This window comes from Carcharodon carcharias, chromosome 15, assembly GCF_017639515.1.
Source record: "Carcharodon carcharias isolate sCarCar2 chromosome 15, sCarCar2.pri, whole genome shotgun sequence".
NCBI classification, from domain to species: domain Eukaryota; kingdom Metazoa; phylum Chordata; class Chondrichthyes; order Lamniformes; family Lamnidae; genus Carcharodon; species Carcharodon carcharias.
In genome coordinates, this window is record NC_054481.1 from 122127342 (window position 1) to 122148407 (window position 21066).

At 42.1% G+C, this 21066-nt stretch overlaps 1 protein-coding gene across 1 annotated transcript in view; it reads right to left on the reverse strand.

Annotated features, from left to right (window-relative positions):
• LOC121288470 (protein polyglycylase TTLL10-like) overlaps positions 1-21066 on the reverse strand; it is a 44795-nt gene that overhangs the window by 18112 nt on the left and 5617 nt on the right. The window contains exons 3-6 of the mRNA XM_041207010.1: positions 19884-20334; positions 5772-5940; positions 4873-4991; positions 2206-2326 (exon numbers count right to left, since the gene is read on the reverse strand). Of these exons, the coding sequence (XP_041062944.1) occupies positions 2206-2326; positions 4873-4991; positions 5772-5940; positions 19884-20334 (860 nt within the window). The remainder of the gene's footprint in view (positions 1-2205; positions 2327-4872; positions 4992-5771; positions 5941-19883; positions 20335-21066) is intronic.

Genomic DNA, 21066 nt, shown 5'->3' on the forward strand with positions numbered 1-21066 from the left:
AGAAAATTGGATACGTACTCCAAAAGGAAAAATATACAGAGAAAGAGGAGGGAATGGGACTAATTGGATTTTAGAGAGCCGGTACAGACACGATAGGCCTTCTATGCCGTGTGAAACTGATTCGTCTGCTCACCCTAATTCTCAGATAAACATGACATTTCTGTAATGGTACTGAGGAAAGGGCCACAACTATGGGAAGAAAGCCAAGGATTGGGAGGGAAATGCAGGATCAGACCAGGGAGAGTGAATGAAGCATCAGGATTGAAGGTGGGGTGGAGGACAGAGGGAATGTTGCAAAGGTTAGGCAAGGCAGGCATTTTAAAACTCAAAACCTGGAAGAATGAAACAATCCTCAAATTTGGGAGATACATTTTCACCAGGAGTCCAACGCTTGAATCTAAAATAATCAGATAAGTGCCATGTAGCATCCATTAAAAGTGACATTGTTGAAGCACCTAGCTTGCACCTGTATTCAAATGGACAACAAACCAGTGAATAACGTGCTCTATTCTGCTTTAATTATTTAGTGACTATAAATGACTTACCTTATACTAATTATTTTAAACATCTGCAGGTGAAATTGCTTAATTCAACAGTACAAGAACATCTGTTGTCACAGACATGCTCCATTTAAATGGACAAAGCAGAACAGATGTTATTTCAATTAAAATATCAAAGCAAAACGTTAACAACCAGGCGAGTGGCCCATATCCTATTTCAGCTGCAGTAAATCTTCACAATTCTACAGTTTGCACAACCAGTGGTCATTTCATGCTGGGTACATGACACACACCCTAAACCTCAAACTAATGACACCAGTGAGAGTCTTTCACCAGGAATTGTCTCAGGATCTTCTCTGATCAGCCACTCTAACTTAAGCGGAACCTTAACAGAAACCTCAGATGGACAAAGTTACTGCAGTCAAAAGGGAGAACACATGGAGAAAATTCACAGCAATGGTGCAGGGTGTTGGTGATTATTTTTCATACAGTGGATTTTGGGATTCAGTTAAGCTTCAGTTTGTGTTCTAAAACAAAGTGAATTTGCACAGATTAAAAGAAAGCCACAGATTGCAGGCATTGTAAAATATGGAATAATGGCAAACTATTTGGGGAATATCACAACTCCCAGTTTACTTAAAACCACGACAACAATTGTCTCATTCTGGACAGGGATGTTGAGCAATTTGTCATCTCATCTCAGACAACCAAACAATTGATTAAATGCATGGTGGGGGGGCTATGATTTGATTCACATGGCCATGGAATGAGGTGTAGGAAGACAATGTAGACTTGAGAAAGAGGTTTGGTGGATGGGCCCACTGGTGAAACCTTATAAGGGGAACTTGTCAGAGATCCTGCACATCTACTTCCAAGAGCCAGAAAGAACAGGGCAAAGCAATAAGGACAATTTAGTTTTGAACAGAGGGCTGTGAGGCAGAACTGGTAGCTAAAAACTCAGTTTTTGTAGTTAAAAGGTGTCTGAAAGTGAAGTGAAGCCACTTCATCCCACTTAAGGGAAGGGCGGGTGGTTTATTATTACTTTCCTTCTCTTTTTCAGCAGAGAAGTTAAATTTAGTTTGACTGTTGCTGTGTATGTCCCCATTCAGTCTATGAAATAAAGCAGTTTGCGCCTTGTCTCACCTGCCTTCAGAAACCTCAGAGAAGGGTATCTGAGGGCAGGTGGGAAAAACATAAGGCTGAAATTTCCTGTGGCAGTCAGGGATCTGACATTTGGACCATTTCTGGGTCTGGAGCCTGAGCATTTCAATAGTGCGGCCCCCAGCTTAATTTTATGGGAGACGGCTAATGAGTAGCCCACCTCCTCATTTGCCATCCAATTAGGGAAAGCAGATGGTAGAAGGATGCGGGAAGGCTAATTGGAGAGGCTGAAGAACCTCCATTCCTCTGACTACATCTTTATGTATGTAACCTCTTCCTTTGCTCCACCAGTGGTGGCCATGTCATCAGCCTTTAAATTCCTACTCTCTAGAATACCTTCATGATAACCAATGCCATTCTGCTTCCCTAAAACTGAATTACTTAACCCATATTTTGCTCATCCCTTTTAAATTCTATTAATGCAATGTCCATTTTCCTCACATCTTTATGAAGACCCTTGGGACACTTATTTATTTTGAAGTTGACTACATATAAATGTAAGTAGCTTTTGTTACGGAAAAATGCAGGGAATTACTTCTCTTACCTGGGATATATAATCTTTGTAGATTTAGCTACTATCTGCTCATAGGACTTCAGGGAGGAGCAGAGGCCAACCTTGGTGGTCAAGAGTTTGTTGTTCGGGATCTGGTTTAATAGCTGCTTACCTGTCAGAATGAGAGAAATAAAAGCCATACACATTAGAAAAGCCGCTTAACAATACTCAAATAACAGTTTTGGGAAATGATGAATGCTTACAAGTCTCAAAATTCCCAAGAGTTCTGCACATCCTCGGCCACTGCCTGACATATAATGTATTGGTCTCTCTGACATACGAAAAATCTTTTGATGTACCATGTATGTACAATGTATTGATCTCTTGGTTTTTGTGTGATCCAGTCATGTCTATACAAAAACATGGGACTGGAATTTCCTGTGGGCTCGGGAAAACAGGATATGCACACTTTTGCACCATCCAAAATGCATATCAGACCTCTGTGTGACATTGCCAGGCATTTAGTCTTTTCACACAGGGGTCAGGTTCACAGTACATTTTGCAAACCACATTGGAGTACATGAGAAGTGTGGGTGCAGGATGTGGGCTGGTTAGAAGACCCACCTCGGTTCTCCAACTCAGCAGTCCAGCTCCCAACATAATTTAAAGGCCCCCTAAACCTCATTCATCAGCCCTTTCAACACCCCCCCCCGCACACCTATTATATTTGTAATCAAAGAAGAAACCCCATCAAAGGCATATCCTGTTATTACAGCCTCTTAAAAGTTTCAATCATTCTTGGATCAGTAGACAACCTGCTGAGCTGAAGCCATTATAAGCTTTTGAAATCCAGCCAAGTATTCATAATGGCTGTCATAACAAAAACATTCAACTACTTTTCCTGAAACTGACAGGACAGAATGGTGTCCCATTTCCTTTTCAATGCAGCATGCCTGACAATCCATGCAGAGGAGCAGGTGTAGAGATTTTTTTCAATTTTCAAGAGCAGTGTTTTTTCACAGCCAGAGCTGTCAGCCCATTTAAATCACAGCACAAAACATGACAGCAGAGGCTGACAGGATATTTTGTTTTACAATTTTTAATGCATTATGGCAGATGCTTCAATGCAAAAAGTACTGTAATGCATGACAACACTTACACAATGCTGGTTAGAGCCCTATGTTGAACTACTGCATTAAAAACACATCTATATTATAATACAACACCTAACAGTGACACTTGAAGATGTCAAAACATTTTATACTTACCTTTCAGGATGTTCTCAACCCTCAGGCAGCTCCTCCCAGTGGTCACAAACTCTCCAAGGAGATGCGTTTTTTTTTACAGCTCTCAAAATCCTCACTCCGTGAAAATCATGTACAGGAAGAATGGGTATTTTCCTGTGGTCCTCACAATAGGGACCTGACCTAGGAAGAGCTCATGTGCGTTTTGCACCCAAGGCCTTCCCAACCCATGAGAAAGCCACACAAAAATGATGTAGGGTCAGGAAGGTAGAGGAAAATTGATTTTCCAGCATAAAAAAACAACCAAGTTCAGCAATTTGCGACCTGATTTGCACCTTATTCTCTAGGGTTTCGAAGAATGAGTGGTGATCTCATTGAAACCTACAAAATGCTTGAAGGAATAGACAGGGTAGATGCAGGTAAGATGTTTCCCCCTGGTTGGGGTGCCTAGAACCAGGAGGTACAATTTCAAAATAAGGGGGAAGCCATTTGGGACCGAGATAAGGAGAAATGCTTTTACTCGGAGGGTTGTGAACCTTTGGAATTGGCTATCTCAGAAGGCCGTGGAAGCTTGGTCATTGAGTATGGTTAAAGTAGAGATTGACAGATTTCTAAATACCAATGACATAAAGGGATATGGGGATAGTGTGGGAAAAAAACATTAAAGTGAATGATCAGCTTTGATCTTATTGAATGGCAGAGCAGGCTCGATGGGCTGAATGGCCTACTCCTGCTCCTATGTTCCTATTTTCCATTGGGAGATGGAGGTCGGGCCCTTGGGGTGCATACAAAAGGCATGCTAATGGTATAATCCTGAGCCACATACATGAGGAAGATCCAATGCTTGAACTGTACTAAGTTAGCTGCTTTTAACCCAGGATAATGGTGAAAGCATTGAAACTTGCCTCAGTAAAATGTGCCTGAAATAGAGGAAAACTATCAAATAGGATTCTGGCTGTTGATTACGCTCCAGTGCAGCTGGCTGGAAAGCTCATGTTCCTGGATATTGGACAAAGAAAAGGATTAGCCATGATACCCTCCAATAATTGAGTCACCACAAAGGCCCACACTTGAATGATGGCTGACAGGCGAAACAGTGGAGGAACATACCAGACCAGTGATTATGGAATCATGCTTCGATTGCCTTCCTGGCAGGGCAGGATAGGAAAAAGAAAGGTTAGAGGTAAACACATGTTACTGATGGGGAATCTCATACCATACTTCAATTTGCAAAGAAGCCCATTATAAAATGTATTAAATCAGTGGGTGGCAAAAAGAAAGAATTTCCATTGACATACAGCATCAGTTTTAGAAAGTATAAAGAGGACAAGCATTTTCCTTTCCTAAAAATGAAAAAAAAACCCCAAGCTACAACATTGTTCATACAAAAGAGGACTTAAAAACTTGGGATTGTAAGTATATAATGTTACACTTATGACATCTCCTGTATTAAATCATTCAGATAGACCTTTACCTTCTTGGAAGTATTGGAAGCTGGTCAATGTATTAATTTCACACCATTTTAATAAGTAGTCAGCTCTGTCATTGTCATAGGTTCGCTTCCAACCCCTTTTCTCACAAAAGCTGACAACTCTGTATTGAAAAGAAATAACTTAATATCTTAAAGTGCAGGAGTCAATACTGAACAAAGCAAATGTCTATATATGTTACATAATTTGTCCCTCTCTTCAACTTGATTCCAGAGTCAGCATTTTCCCAGGAGCTGAACACATCTCTTGGGCTGACAGGAGGCAACTGCCTAAGGACTTGGGGCCAGCAATTCCTCTGGGATTGCACTTGGTCCATTGTTGTAACATCACTGTTAATATGCAGGAGGCCTGTTTATACATAAATGGCATTTCCACCACAAAGTTATGATAGAACAGGAGCAGCTTAGAGGAAATTCCAGTTTTGCTGCTCCCGATTTCCTCCCTTCACTCCCTCTGGTAAATTGCAACAGGGTACACTGGACTACATATGAAAACAGGAACATCTGTGCTAGTAGTTTGGATAATGATGCTCAGGGACCACTTGAAACCCACCCTCCTCTGTCTCTTTGGTTCTTAGCAGATGTATGTCTCCGTGCATTTCTGGACCTTCACCCAAAACCTGTCAGTTTTGGAAGATTGTGGAACGAGAGAGAGGAACAGATAGGTATTAGGGCAAAAATTTAGTAACTGTGTGCTAAAGCAATTTAGGTCCCATAAAAGTACATCAAATTAAAGTTTTGAGCACCTTTCTGGCACTTAATTAGCAAGAAAGTAACAACACAATGTAAAAACATATGAAATTATATTTATGAATATTGCACTAGGACATTCAATGAAAGCTGCGTTGTGTAATAACTTACAATGAAACTACTTTTATACATACAGGTCAGTTCCATTTGTGCCTGAAACATAGAAGATCGGCCTGCAATCTTTGTTGTCATCCACCTTCCTGGATTTGTTGGGCCTGGGGCTCATGTCCCCTCGTGTTTTGAGATGAGAGATGCCGTTACGAGATCTTGCATTTTCCAATTTATGTTGTGAGGCATCAGTTCCTGCAGTGTAGAATGGAGCAATTCAGAGGGAAAGAGAGCAAGAAGCATTAGGAGAAGCTGACAAGACTGGGAGTTTTCACAAGCTTCAAGATCATTTACAGTACTCCCAATTTTTTTTCAGCCTGCACTCATTCGTGGTAACTGTGGCACGCCTCCCTTGTGATTGGTGCTGCCAATCTCCATCTTACCTTTGTCACATGATTCCACTCACATTCTCAGTTATAGGCCAGTCAGCTTGACGTCTGTCACGGGGAAGGTGGTGGAACCGAGTATTAAAGAGGCTGTAGCTGGATGCTTGGAGAAACTCAAGGTAATCAGGAAGAGTCAGCATGGTTTTGTGAAAGGGAAATCATGTTTAACCAATTTATCGGAGTTCTTTGAAGGAGTCACACGCACTGTGGATAAAGGGGAACAGGTGGAGAAGGTTTACTAGATTGATACCTGGAATGAGGGGGTTGTCTTGGGGAAAGGTTGGACAGACTGGGCTTGTTTCCACCAGAGCTTGGAAGAGTGAGGGGTGACTTGATTGAAGTATACAAGATCCTGAACGGCCTTGACAAGGTAGATGTCGAAAGGATGTTTCCTCTTGTGGATGAGTCCAGAACTAAGGGGGCACTGTTTTAAAATTAGGGGTCGCCCTTTTAAGACGGAGATGAGGAGGAATTTTTTCTCTCAAAGGGTTGTGCGACTTTGGAACTCTTGACCTCAGAAGGCAGAGGAGGCGGGGTCGTTGAATATTTTTAAGGCAGAGGTAGATAGATTCTTGTTAGGTAAGGGAGTCAAAGGTTATCGGGGGTAGTCGGAATGTAGGATTTGAAACACAAACAGATCGGCCATGATTTTATTGAATGATGGAGCAGGCTCGGGGGTGCCAAATGGCCTACTTCTGCTCCTATTTCATATGTTCGTACTTTTTGCACAATGTGACTTGCAAACACACAAAACATAACATGCCCTAACTTTGGGTATGGATCAAAACTGTATCTTCTGGGCAATTCTGCCTCCATTTCTCCAGTAAGGGAAAGCAGAAAATCACCAACAATTAGACTCAGTTCATGAATGAGGGAGAACCTATCCTGAGGTGGGACACTGTGACCTCGTGTCAAATGCACACTGGTAGGTCTGATTATTATACAATATTTAGAAGGTATTATAACAGTGATAGTTGTCACAGAGTGTGTTGCGAGCTTTGTACATACAGAAGGCGACTCACAATAGAGTTCACATAATATCTCGGCTAAATCTCTACTTTGCCATCTCTGCTCTAAGGAAATAATCCTGGCATCTTTAGTCTCTTCATATTATTGAGGTTCCCCCATCCATGGTACAATTCTAGTAAGTCTTCTCTGCATCGCCTTTAAGACTTTGACATCCTTCCTAAAGTGTGATGCCCAGAATTGGGTATAATATTCTACAGCTGAGGCTTTACCAGCGATATATAAAGACTTAGCATTGTTTGTGCACTATAATTGTAAAGCACGGGTTTGCAAGCATGCATTTTCTTTTAAATAGCCTTATCAGCTTGCTACCTTCAAAAACATGTATGTGAGCCCCCATAATATCAACAAAGATGCCCAGCTCTGGGATAGCAGCTTTAAATCTCCTTTTTTCAAATGGCTTCCACAATCTACTCACTGTTTGACTAATATTGCGAGACAATGATTCACACCTACTGTAGCATTTTCAAAGTGGTGAAACATCCCAAGTTGCTTCACAAAGGTGAGGGGAGTGGGCAGGATGGTGGAGTGTGCAGGGAAAATTAAATTCACACCGAGTAGAAATTGGGAAAGGAAGGCCAAGGAAGCTGCCAGCTGTGTAGATGAAAACATAAATTTGCAAACAGTTGACTAGCAGGCACCTTGTCTTCCCTTCACTGCCCTTTCACCATTTTATTATTTCAGCAACCCCTTTAAACCATTAAATAAGTTACTTGGTTGTACACTCCATCTCCAAGTAGTGAACTGGGAGACCAAAAAGACCAAGACCATCTACACAGGAAACATAGGAACATAGGAAATTGGTGCAAGGGGAGGGTCAAAATCGTGGAACTCCCTTCCTAACAGCACTGTGGATGTACCTATACCACATGGACTGCAGCGGTTCAAGAAGGCAGCTCACCACCACCTTCTCAAGGGCAACTAGGGATGGGTAATAAATGCTGGCCCAGCCAGTGAAGCACACATCCCATGAATGAATAAAAAGAAAGCTCCTTTAGCCTGCTCTTCCATTCAATAAGATCATGGCTAATCTTCTACCTCCTCCATTCCTGGCCTATCCCCATTTGTCTTGACTTCCTTAGTTCCCATAATCTATCAACCTCTGTCTTGAATAACGATGACATGTCCACAACCATCTAGGGTGGATAATTCCCAATATTAACAACCATCTGATTGACAAAACTTCTCCTCATCTCAGTCCTAAATGGCCAACTTCTTATTCTGACGCCCTAGTTCTAGACTCCCCAGCCAGGGGAAGCAACCTCTCAGCATCTATCCTGTCAAGCCCAATAAGAATTTTACACATTCCAATGAGCTAGTTCACCTTCTACCATCTTGGCAGTCTCACGATACAACGCTAAGGAGCTGTTGACTAATCATAACAATCAGTCTCTATCAATAAGCCTACAATAGGACCTTGCGTGAGGTGGAAGAACCCCCAGCAGTGGAGAGCTTTGGGAACCACAGGTCCAAATTCACCTTTTGGTTCCCAAATAATGCACTCACCACACATCATGTCTCAAATTACTCAGAGGCAATGCCTTCAAATAATTAAATAATACATCTGTCCTAACAATTTCCATGAGTGGTCATTCCAAAACTCAACAGCTATTACTATCTTAACTCTCTTTGGTAATTAAACAATCAGTCCCATTGGAGTTTCTATAATTTACATTGTACTCTAAATCACCCATTTTGCTTTTATTTTAGAGGTTATTCTAGAACGGTTTACAACACCAGTTGGAGTACTGCATACAGTTTTGATCACCACATTCCAGGAAAGATGCGATTGTGCAGTATTTGCCAAAGAGATTTATGTGAACATTGCCAGGACAGGAAAACTTTAGCTAAGAGGAAAGATTAAATAGGCTGGGATTCTTTCCCTTGGAACAGAGGCTGAAGGGTGACTTAATTGAGGTGTATAAAATTATGAGGGGCCGAGATAGAGTAAATTAGGATAACAAATTTACCTTAGCAAAGGGGTTAAAAAAAACCAGGAGATAGATTAAAGTAACTGGTAGAAGGATTAGAGGGGAGATGTAGAAATTTTTTTTCCAGCCAGAGTGTGGTAGCTTTTTGTCAACTGGTATGAATATGATGGGCTGAGGGGCCTCCTTCTGTGTTGTATATTTTTATATTTATATTAATACCTGCTATTCCAAACAATAGTGCATCTTTATTCTTCTCCCAAACTCTTTTGGTTTCTCCAAAAACAATCTACTGTTCAAAATATATAATGAATTATTTGCAAGGCTTCTCCTTGCTTCCTCCCAAATTATAATAGTGTGAGGGACTAAGACCTCACCCCGTATATTTTTTATAATAAAATATATAGAGATAAGCTTATTGCTATCTCTAAAAATTTAAAACAGGACAAAGACCCCAAAATGGCTGTATCCATATCTGTATGTGACTCTCAAACAAAAGAAGCTACTATTCAGTATTGGAGGAATTCACACCTCTTAATCTCTGAAGAGTCACTAATGACAAATTGTGGTCCGCACAGACCAAATTCAGAAAGAACTATACAAAGGTCATCTGCATTTCATAACCCAGACTGGCCAACAAGAGTCTGCTTATCAGCTAAGACAAAGGGCCTCGCAACCTTCCTTTCAATTCTTAATGGTTGAGGCATTCAACAATCTCGGGGACCAGATAAGGGATACATGTCTGTTGTCAAAGGCAGTGTGAAGAGGTGGGAGTCATGTGACATGGACCTCTAGATTGTAGAATCATTAAGATTGCCTTGCTGTACTCCACAACCTCTGTCTGCTATTTTACTATCTAAATACAGCATCACAGACAAGGAGATCTGGCCCAGGTTGAACACCTGGCCCCATCTAGACTTTCTACTGGAAATTCACCTACAAGACTGATTAATCTCTGCATGCCTATCTCACAGTGTGAAGTCAACACCACCGGAAAAGTAAATTATCCAGCATTGGTTTTCAGCTCAGCGACCTCCGTGAAGGAATACCTCATTTGACTTTGATTCTGGAAACCACATGAAATACTATTTTTTTCTCTGTGGTCTTTGCACTGTAAATCTTTCTTTTCGCTATCCCTGTTTTACTGTATGAATGCAAAGGAGGCAAAGTTGCAACCCTCCTCCCGTGTTTTGAGTGTGTGCAAATAAACTAACCCTTTGAGTTCATCCTATCTTGAGTTTGCAGTGGGGTTATTAATAGAAAATTGGATCACAACAAAACAGAGAGGTAGGGAGATATGTCACTGCTTATAGAGGGGGAAACAAATCAAAGCACCTTTCTGTCCATGGATGGGTGGTGAGAGGAAAAGTTAGTGCTGTTTAAATTAACCCCTCCTCTCCATAACAATAGTCTATCACCTAATAGCAATCCCACTACAACTCCATCACAGTTGTTTCCATTTTGGGGAAGAGTAAAACTAGAGGTTATAAATATAGCATAGTAGTGAATAAATCCACTAAGGAATTCAGGAGAAACTTCTTTACTCAAAGCGTAGTGAGATTTTGGAAATCAGTACCACATGGATTGCGTAAAGTGAAAAGCATACATGCATTTAAAGGCAAGTTAAATAACCAAATGAGGGAGAATAGAAGGTTATGTCAATATTGTGAGATGACGTGGGTTGGGAGGAAGCTCGTGTGGAAGCATAAGCACTAGCATGGACCAGTTGGGGCCGAATGGCCTGTTCCTGTTTTTATTTAGATCTTATTAACTGTGTGCAACTTCTGACAAGTTCCACTACATTTTTGTTCTCAGGGTTCAGATGGATGGTTGAACTGCTCAGATACTCAAACTGCTCCGAATTGAACCTATGACACATCTGTATTCCATAAATGTTACTCCAAACACACATTTTTTTATTCTCCATATAAATTAAAGGATTTCAAGAGCACTAAAGCAAAGCCAAGATCATTAGAACCCCGAGGCTGTACAGCAGCCCCATTGTATGGCCAGCTGCTGGTCAAAATTGATAAGATCATTTATTTTTCAATTTACTTAGAATTACATAAACAAACAGGACAGAAAGAGGCCAGTTGGCCCAAGCAGTTCATGCGGGTGTTTACGTTCCACTCAGGACTCCTCCCATCCTTCCTCACCTATCTCTATAACCTTGTATTTTCTTCTCCCTAGATTCTCTTACACGCATTGCTATTTGCCTCAATCATTCCCTGTGGTAGCAAGTTCCACATTCTCACCACTTTCTTAATTGGTAAAGGCGTTTTTTTCTAATTTCCCTGGCAAATGGAGTATAATGTGGGTAGATGTGAAATTGTCCATTTCGGCAGGAAGAATAAAAAAGAAGCATAAATCTAAATGGTGAGGGACTGCAGAGCTCTGAGGTGCAGAGGGATCTGGATGTCCTAGTGCATGAACCTCAAAAAGATGGTATTGAGGTACAGAAGTAATTAGGAACGCTATTAGGAATGTTATCATTTATTGCAAGGGGAATTGAATACAAAAGTAGGGAGGTTATGCTTCAGTTGTACAGGGCACTGGTGAGACCACATCTGGAGTACTGTGTACAGTATAGGTCTCCTTACTTAAGGAAGGATGTAAATGTGTTAGAAGCAGTTCTGAGAAGGTTTATTAGACTAATTCCAGGAATGGGTGGATTGCCTTATTGAGGAAAGGTTGGGCTGGCTAGGCTTGTTTCCACTGGAGTTCAGAAGACTAAGAGGTGACTTGATTGAAACTTTTAATATTCTGAGGAGTCTTGACAAGGTGGATGTGGAGAGAATCTAGAACAAGGGTTCAAAGCTTAAAAATAAGGGTCATCCATTTAAGACGGCGATGATGGAATTTTTTTCTCTCAGAGGGTGGCGGATCTTTAGAACTGAATCACTTTCTCAAAAGGCGGTGGAAAAAGACTTGGAATATTCTTAAGGCAGAGGTAGGTAGATTCTTGAGAAACAAGGGGGTGTAAGGTTATCGGAAGTAGGCAGGAATGTGGAGTGGAGGTTACAAACTGATCAGCCATGATCTTATTGAATGGCAAAGCAGGTTTGAGAGGCCAAGTAGCCTACTCCTGCTCCTCATTTGTATGTTCAAGTTTTTCTCTTCCTCACAGGTAGAAAACACACACAATGTGTCTTTTCTATCAAGACATTTCAAAGTTGTAAAGACCCCTGTAGATCACCCCCTCAGCCTTCCTTTTTCAAGAGAAAAGAGCCCAAGCCTGTTCAGCCTTTCCTAACAGATAAAACTTGGGTATTTCTGATATCAGCCTTGTAAATCTTTATTCACACCCTCTCTGTAGTAATTGTAAGTTAAACCTTTTCTTACTGTGGGGATCATCTGACTATACAGATGAATCAACCCTAAGCGCGGGGACTCTTAGAGGCCTTGGTCTCAGAACAAGCATGTAGCTTCATCAGGAGCTCTGTAAATAAAGTTTACTGTTTCTTACAAGAAACCTGCCCTGCTTTCCAAGTTTATTACAATTGGCTATGAGGATAAGTAGCGCTGATGCAGCACCTGGCCTCGCGACTGAGAGTATTTCGATTTTTAAGAGAAGAAAGATTAAAAACTACACATCAGCAATACCTATCTTCAGCAGAATTGGCCCGTTTGACTCATCCATCGAGAACTGGAGTCAGTATGTAGAACGCCGAGGCTTCTCCTTCATGGTGAATGAAATAACAGTGGAGGAAATTCTCCTAAGTGTCGACAGGAGCAAAACGTATAAACCTAATCCATAGTTTGACGGCTCCGAATATGCCAAATTCCAGATCCTTCACTGAGCCAGTAGACCTCGTAAAAAGCCATTTTCCACCTAAACCTTTGGTGATCATGCAAAAATTCAGGTTCAACTGTCGAGTAAGGGCCCCTGGTGAGTCGATCACAACGTACATCATGACATTAAAACAGTTAACGGAGCACTGTGACTTCAGCAATACGTTAAACGACATGTTGCGTGATCTTTTGCTTTGTGGCATAAACGATGACGCCATTCAGCACCGTTTACTTGCAGAAGTTGAGATGGACCTGAAGCACTCCATGAAGCTAGTACTAGCAATGGAGAGTGCTGAGAGGGACTCGTAGGCTTTGCAGATTGTCCAACATGGCGCCATTCCGCAGCTAGGGCAGGAACCTGTCATCGGTCATGGCGCGAAGACCTGGGAGGCTACTGCTAAGCAGGACATGGTCCCCACTGCTAAAAATACAAAAAAGAAATACTGGAAGCAGCTCACCAGTAATCCAAAGGTTAGAGTGTTACCAATGTAGGTTAATCATGTACGCAGAGTCTGCAGATTTAAAGAGGCAGCATGCCACTACTGTCACAAAAAAGGGCACATGGTTAAACAATGCAGGGCTACATCAAGACAGCCATTCAGAAAGCGGGTAAAGTTAAATAACGTGCACAATATAGATGAACCAGAAGCTGCTGAGACTGATAATTATTGCCTACACAATCTGAAGGCCAGGAAATCTGAACCAATCACTGTTATCCTTCAAGTAAATGGAAAGCCTCTGGTCATGAAGGTTGACACAGGAGCATCGACCACCTTGGTGGGAGAACACATTTTTAAATACCTCAGAGAAGGTACCCAGCCATTGAGTTTGGAGAAAATCGCTGCTCAGTTAAAAACATATACAGGAGAAGCGATGCAGGTGAGAAGCAACACCCTCCATACCTGTAACCCACAGACAACAGATAGCCAATAATTGTTGTAACAGGAGAAGATCCCAGCCTTCTAGACTGTGATTGATTGAAAGAAATTAAACTAAACTAGTCAGAAAATTTTCAGTTCAGAACAGGAGGAATTCCAGAGTTGTTGAAAAAGTATGACAGAGTATTCCGAAATGAGTTGGGGAAAATCAAAGGTCTACGAGTTAAAGTATATGTGGACTCTGAAGCAACACCCTAGTTTTTTAAGGCAAGACCTGTGCTTTACGTTCTAAACGAAAAGGTAGATGTGGAATTATGTCATTGGAGGAGTTAGGAATAAAATAGCCAGTCCAATTTTCAGAATGGGCAGCACCCATAGTACCTGTAGTGAAACCAAACCAAACCATTCGTACCTGCGGAGATTATAAATTAACTGTGAACAAGGCTGCGAAATTAGACAGATACCCAAGAGTCTGTGAATAGGTATTGCAAGGATGGTCAAATGCACAAGTCTCTGAAGAATTAAAACCATTCTATGCCCATGAATCTGAACTTAGTTGTCAAGATGGTATCTTGTTATGGGGAGCAAAAGTTGTCATCCCTTTGCAAGGAAGAGAACCACTATTGACGGCACTTCATAGTGCACAACCTGGTATTTTGAAAATGAAGATGCCCACACGAAGTTAAATCTGGTGGCCAGGTATGGACAGTAATATAGAAAAAATGATGAAACACTGTCTCCAGTGTCAGCAACAGCTAGAAGTTGCCCATTCAGCTGCACTGCATCCGTGGGAGTGGCCTTGTCGACCATGGGTTAGACTACATATAGACTATGTAGGTCCAGAGGCTTTATATCCTTTTTCTAACATGTGAATAACAGTGATCCTTGTGGGACCCCACTTTAACTGTCTCCCTCCCTAAACAGCTACCCTTTACCCCTACTCTCTGCTTTCTGTCTTGCAGCTAACTAGTTACCCATCCTGCTACTTGTCCCCTGGACTCGCCATGCTCTGACTTAATTAATTTATTCTTTCAATCAAACTACAAGGCCCAGGGATCAATGGCAGTGTGGTGACACAAAGAGGCTTTGTGATGTGGGCAGCATGTGACAGGGAGAAGACTTCACAAGAAGGATTGTAGCACCATCAAGTGATAGGAGGAAACTTTTATTTGCTAGTTTTAAGGCTCCTGTTGTCCACAATCTCTTCAATAGTTCAGAAGCAAAGCTCAATTCCAGAAGCCTATAGACCAGGAAGGTTGATTCTGGCTCTGTGACATGCATGTCCTTGGATTCTGAAAGTGAAGTCAGTCATAGGTCCTATTCCTGACTGCAATACAACAAACATGACCGGAGAGTGCCTATTTGTGTGGATGCCAGTTGAGGGCAGGCTCAGGGCTCAGTCTATAGTCAGGTAGCTTGCTGACACTCATTATTGAAGATCGCACATGAATAAAGGCCACCTGAGAAAGGTACTGGAGAGTGCAACCATCTGAGGAATCATCCCCAGTGAATAGTCAACACATTCAGGAGATGAGGGATTGGAAGAAAATTGGAAAGTTGAAGAAAGACTCAGTGTCAGATCTGGGCCTCCAAGTAGCATGACTGTACCTCCTACATCCTTGAGATAGTCGAGTTCAATTAACAACATTCAAGGTGACTTAAGTGCCTTGTGATCCTTTTTATTCTGCCCAACAACACTGAGCCATACAAATAAAGCTGTTGGCCCCACTGGCATTTGGCATTAGTAAGAGGACATACATGATGTGATTTCTCTAGTATGTGCTCTCGGTAGAAAGTTCATTGGTCAGAATATTTCAAAAATACACGCAGGCGCATTGTAAATTTCATTCCAAAACTTCACCATCAAAATTTTGGGAGAGTGCTTCTAGGATAAAAGTTTTCCTAATTACACAGATTTTAAAATGGTTGAAATATCTGCAAGGATGCAGCAGAGTCAGGAAATCTTCATGATATTCACACACACCTCAAATCTTGAGTTAGCAACTTATGGGTCTGAATTTTTGAGATGGCGGGGTCTCCCTTCCCCGCCACCTCTGAATTGGCTGCAGGTGGGATCTCCGCCCTCACTTGGAAGTCCCGCCTTAGAGAGCTGTTGGCCAATCTTATTGGCTAGAAGCTCTTCGGTCTCTGCAGTGACAAGGCTGCAGTGGACTGAAGAGGAACTTCAGGAAGATGCCTGCGACTAAGTGCCGGGGCCGGAGGACAAGGTAACTTTAAGGGTTCCCAGGGTGGGGAGGTTAGTGAAGGTCTGGGGGTGGTGGGTGCAAAGGGGGCGATTGGGGTACTGGGGGAGAGGCCGGGAGGGGGGAGGGAGGTTCAGCAGCCACTGAGCCTTAAGGGAGGGGGACCCCTGCAGTCAGAAGGGGGCTTCTGATGGAAGTGTGTTTCCCCCCGAGATCTTAGCCCATTCTTCTATGGGCTTCCCTCAAGCCAGGTCAATCCTCCCTCCAGCCTGAAATTTGAGGCTGGGCGGAAAACGGCCCCTAAGTGGTCCTATAATTGGCCACTTAAGGGCTTCAACTGGGGCAAGGGCAGGCATCCCGTCCGAGGACATGCCTGCCCCACTGTATAATCTGCTGTGAGGTCGGGCGGGGGGGGAACCCAGACGGAATCCCATTCCTTCAATCTCATGTCTCTCCCATCCGGCAGGGGAATGTGAAATTCAGGCCAACTGTCACTTGTCTCAGTCAGTGTGTTATGGCATCATGGAAAATATTTCAGACTATGCAGCAATTTCCCTTAAAACAAGAGGGGGCAATTTTAACCTAACCCAATTTTAACCTAACCCACTCATTGAGAAACTCACAGGGTGTGACACTAGTCTGCCCGTACACTGTGCTGAGGTTAGTGCAGAATGAGAACATTGAGAATGGTGCAAAAGCAACATTCCACCCCATCCCGTTAGTTTCCAGATGGATAGGTTGGGTTAAACTCGTCTTCAATTTTGAGCGTAATTCAATCAAAGAGAATAAACCCCTGATACTTTCTAACTGTGCACCCAATGTAGCTTGGGCTAGAGATTCTGAAGTTTGAGTTTCGCATGTTGACATCGCAGAGAGATGTATGATGACTTTGATCATCAGCTTGCCATTCAGCAGCACAGTGACATAAAGGTTGAACACTAACCTGTAGAATAGTTATGCTGTTTTTTAGAGGGGGCCTCCGGAATGCAATTTGCATTGCTGAGGAAGTTGGTTCTGAATTCTATTAAATTGGAAAAGTAGGCTTCATCTTTCTTCGAAGCCATATCATCTCTAGCCTAGTCCTCATGATGCACTATGATGCCAGTGGTGACCTCCATCAGTCACAAAGACCTTGCTTAAAATGGTTTTGCTGGACTTGTCACCTTTGTAGCCACAGCAATGATTAAAAATTCCATCAGTAAAGTATGCCTACTATTACAACTTTTGAACCCTTTGTATGTGGGGAGAGTCAGATTCTTAGAAAAACTGAAAACAAACCATTCCAATTACAAGTTCATTGTATCTGTGCTGCTTCCAGCAGCACATTCTGATCACACAATTTAGCATTCCTATGAGAGGATCAACCACATGGGAACCTTCAACAGGATTCCACTTAACCTCCTTGAAGCCACACTCATCGATCATATCTCGGGGAGAAGCAGAATCAAACTTATATTTGCCAGTACAGTGCCAATCTATCGCACTCTTGCCACATCTTCCCTTTTAGATAAAATAAATGTTACTCCTCTTTCAGATCTTTTAGATAAAATAGATGTTACTCCTCTTTCCAATCACTTTTATTTATGTTCCATTATGCTCCTGATTTTGCTCTTTATGTTTACTGATCTGCCTTCTGCTATTTCAGCTGAACCCTGGGTTTTCTCTGTCAGGACTGTGCCAAATAGTTCATTTTTATAAATGACCCACGTGATTTTTATTTATGTAGGTCACTTCCTCTTCATAACACCACAAAAAGAAGATTCCTTGCTTTGATCTTTCACATCCTACTTAAGGTTGTTAATTTTTTTAAAAGGAACATTTACACATATATTTTATGAATTTGTTGTTCATTTTGATTCCACAGTGCTCAAACATCTTAAAAGTGACTTCTCTGAACACGTCAGGGGAGAACTTTCCTTCCATTTTCAGCATAATTTCAACAACTTGCATTTATATAGCACCTATCATTAATTTATTCATTCATGGGATGTGGACATCGCTGGCAAGGCCAGTATTAATTGCCCACCATGAATTGTCCGTGAGTTGAGTTGCCTCTTGAGCTGCTGCAGTCCACGTGGTGAAAGTATCCTCACAGTGCTTTAGGTATCGAGTTCCAGGATTGACCTAACAGTGATGAAGGAATGGTGGTATATTTCCAGGTCAGGAGGGTCTGTCACCTGGTGAGGTATACCCATGTGCCTGCTGTGCTTGACCTTCAAGGTGGTAGAAGTTGCAGATTTGGAGGCGCTGTCAAAGAAGTCTTGCCCTTTAAGCGTGGAGAAAAAAGGTCTGGTGTTTCACAGGCATATTCAGACAAAAATTGACATTGAGGCCAAAGAAAAAGATGGTAAGAGGGATGATCAAAACTTAGTCAATGAGATGGGTTTTAAGAGGGTCTTAAAGGAAGAGAAAGTGGAGAGGCAAAAGGGTTTAGGGAGGAAATTCCTGGCATGAGGCCTAGGCAGCTGAAGTCACAGCCACCACCGGCAGGGTGAAGGGAACAAAAACCTATATGAACAGAGTTCCAGGTCAGGTTGTAGGGCTGGAAGAGATTAGATAGCTCGGGAAGAGTAAGGGTATGAAGGGATTTGAGAACAAAAATGGGTATGTTATTTCTGAGGCCCTGGAGCCAATGTAGATCAGTGAAGTGAAGGGTGTGTTTCTGCCATGTGTCAGGCCTTGCTGTCTGTTTAGCTTTGTGTGCCAGATGCTGCTAAGTGGATATTCTGGAAAAGTGGCAGGAAAAGTATTTCATGAGACGTGCAACCAAGTTAGCTGACAGAGAGGTGAGTGAGCACTGTTCTCTATTTATCTGCTTATTCCTCAAGGCTGCTGCAAGGATTAGCCACAACTGGCCTGTTAAAAGGCAGTAAGGTAAGTTCCACATAATGCAACAGATTACACTCAGTTTACACCAGTCATCACTCCAATGAATGTGCAAATGAGCTGACCCAGGAAATTCATGTGTAAACATGTCTTGAAACATTCCCAGTGTTTGAGGGAGCGCTGTACTGGTGGAGATGCCGTCTTTCAGATGAGACGTTAATCAAGGACCTGTCTGCCCTCTCAGCTGGACCCAAAGGATCCCATTGCACTATTTCGAAGGACAGCAGGGGAGATACCTTCAGTAGCCTGGCCAATATTTCGCCCTCAATCAACCTGACAAAAACAGATTGTCTGATCATTATCACATTGCTGTTTGTGGGAGTTTGCCGTGTGCAAATTGGCTGCTGCGTTTGGGATGTCCTGTGGTCATGAAAGGTGCTATATAAATGCAAGTCTTTCTTTCTGCAGGTGCAAATCTTCTTCCATTGGTGTAAAAATGACACAACTCACCTTTGTGGGAATCCTTCTACCTATCTAAATGCACCGCCTAGATAGGATTTTCCTGGGAGTTGCTCCGCTCCACCACTGTAACTTTGCTGGAAGTTTGATAGAAACCCTGGTAGTTGGTGCATGGGCATGAAATTAGCTAAGGGATGAGGGAGAGCACTTATGGGTCTGATGGCCAATTCCCCGTATTTGGTAATTAAACATAAATAAAGGGACAAAACTTTTAATCCAGGGGCACCAGTCATGAACAGGCACAAATCCATGAACGCAGAGGTGAAAAATCACTGGATCACTTCTCCCTGTTTTTAATATTTATAAAAGAGTGGATATCCAAAGTGGAGAACTTTGTTTTTAACTGCACACTTATATAAACATTTAACTGGAGCCAACTGTATTTGTATCTTGTCAATGCAAAACATACTGTAGTTTGAGTGCAACAGCTCTGTACCCATGTCATTATGTGTCTGGTGAAATATGCATTGTTGTTCTCCTACTGCATTCCCGGCACAGCACAGAATTCAAGGACAACGGCTGGAAATGATGAAAATAGAATACAGAGGAAATCATAAGTGAATCTAAGGGGAAACACACCTTTCCTGGGTTTTGAAAATCCCACTGCTCGATAGAAGATAGCCTGTACTGCTTGGTTGAGTAGTGGCTCCATGTTCTCTTTCTGCAATTTTTCTGCTGTTGTATCCGGTTTGCCCTCCCAAGTTGCAGCTCTCTCTGTGCATGCATTGGCTAATTCTGGTAAACACTGGTTCCTTTCCGCTCCAGTGCTGTCACTTGTCCAAATATTGCCCATCCCAGTGTCATCAGGCACACTAATTATTTCTTTGGATGGCACCTTTTGAACATCCTCACCAAGGCTCCCTTCATCTGTGACTATCCTGAAAGCAGAGTCACATCTTTTGACTGATGTCAGTTCGCTCTCACTCTGTTTGACTGGACTGTAAGGGTTCATTCTGGGAACTTGCGCAATCATATGGTACTGTTGCAGCCTCTCTGGATATTTCTTCTGATGTGTCTTCTCTGTTTTCTCCTAATGTAGTGTTTTGGGTTTAAATTTTGATTATTGACCTCTTCTTCCGCTGCCCTGTCCTCGCCTGCAGTGAGAAGGTGGATGTTTCTTTTCTAGAAAGACAATGGCTGGCGAGCAAACAGATGACATTGAACATTCAATATATTTTTGCATAAAATAACATGTCAGTTCATGCACTGGCATTCATTTCATTCTGTTTTGTCACAGTTGGCAGCACTCTCAGTCAGAATACTGTTGTTTCAAGCTTCACTCTGGATCTTGAGAACATAATCTGGGCTGACAGCCAAGTGCAGTATCGAGGAAGTGCTGTACTGTCAGGGGTGCGTTCTTTCAGGGGAAATGTTACACTGAGAACCCAGAGATTCTTCTAGGTTAGATGTAAGTAATCCTACGGTGCTTTGCAAAGTAAAACATGAGGGTCTCCCGATGTTCTGGTCAATGTTTATCCCTCAAGCAATAACAATAAAATCGATGACCCGATCATTTATCTCACTATTTTTGTGGGATCTTTCTATGTATCCATATTTCCTACATTACACCAGTGACCCAACTGCAAAAGTAACTAATTGGTTTGCAAAGTGCTATCCTAAGATAGTGAAAGGCTTTATAAAAATGCAGACTTTGTTTCCTTTGTCCCACAGCTTGCAATTAATTACTTTAAACAAGTTTATTTCCTCCCTTATCCTATCTTATGCTCCAATGCTATGTAACCTACTTCAGTGTTACTCTGAG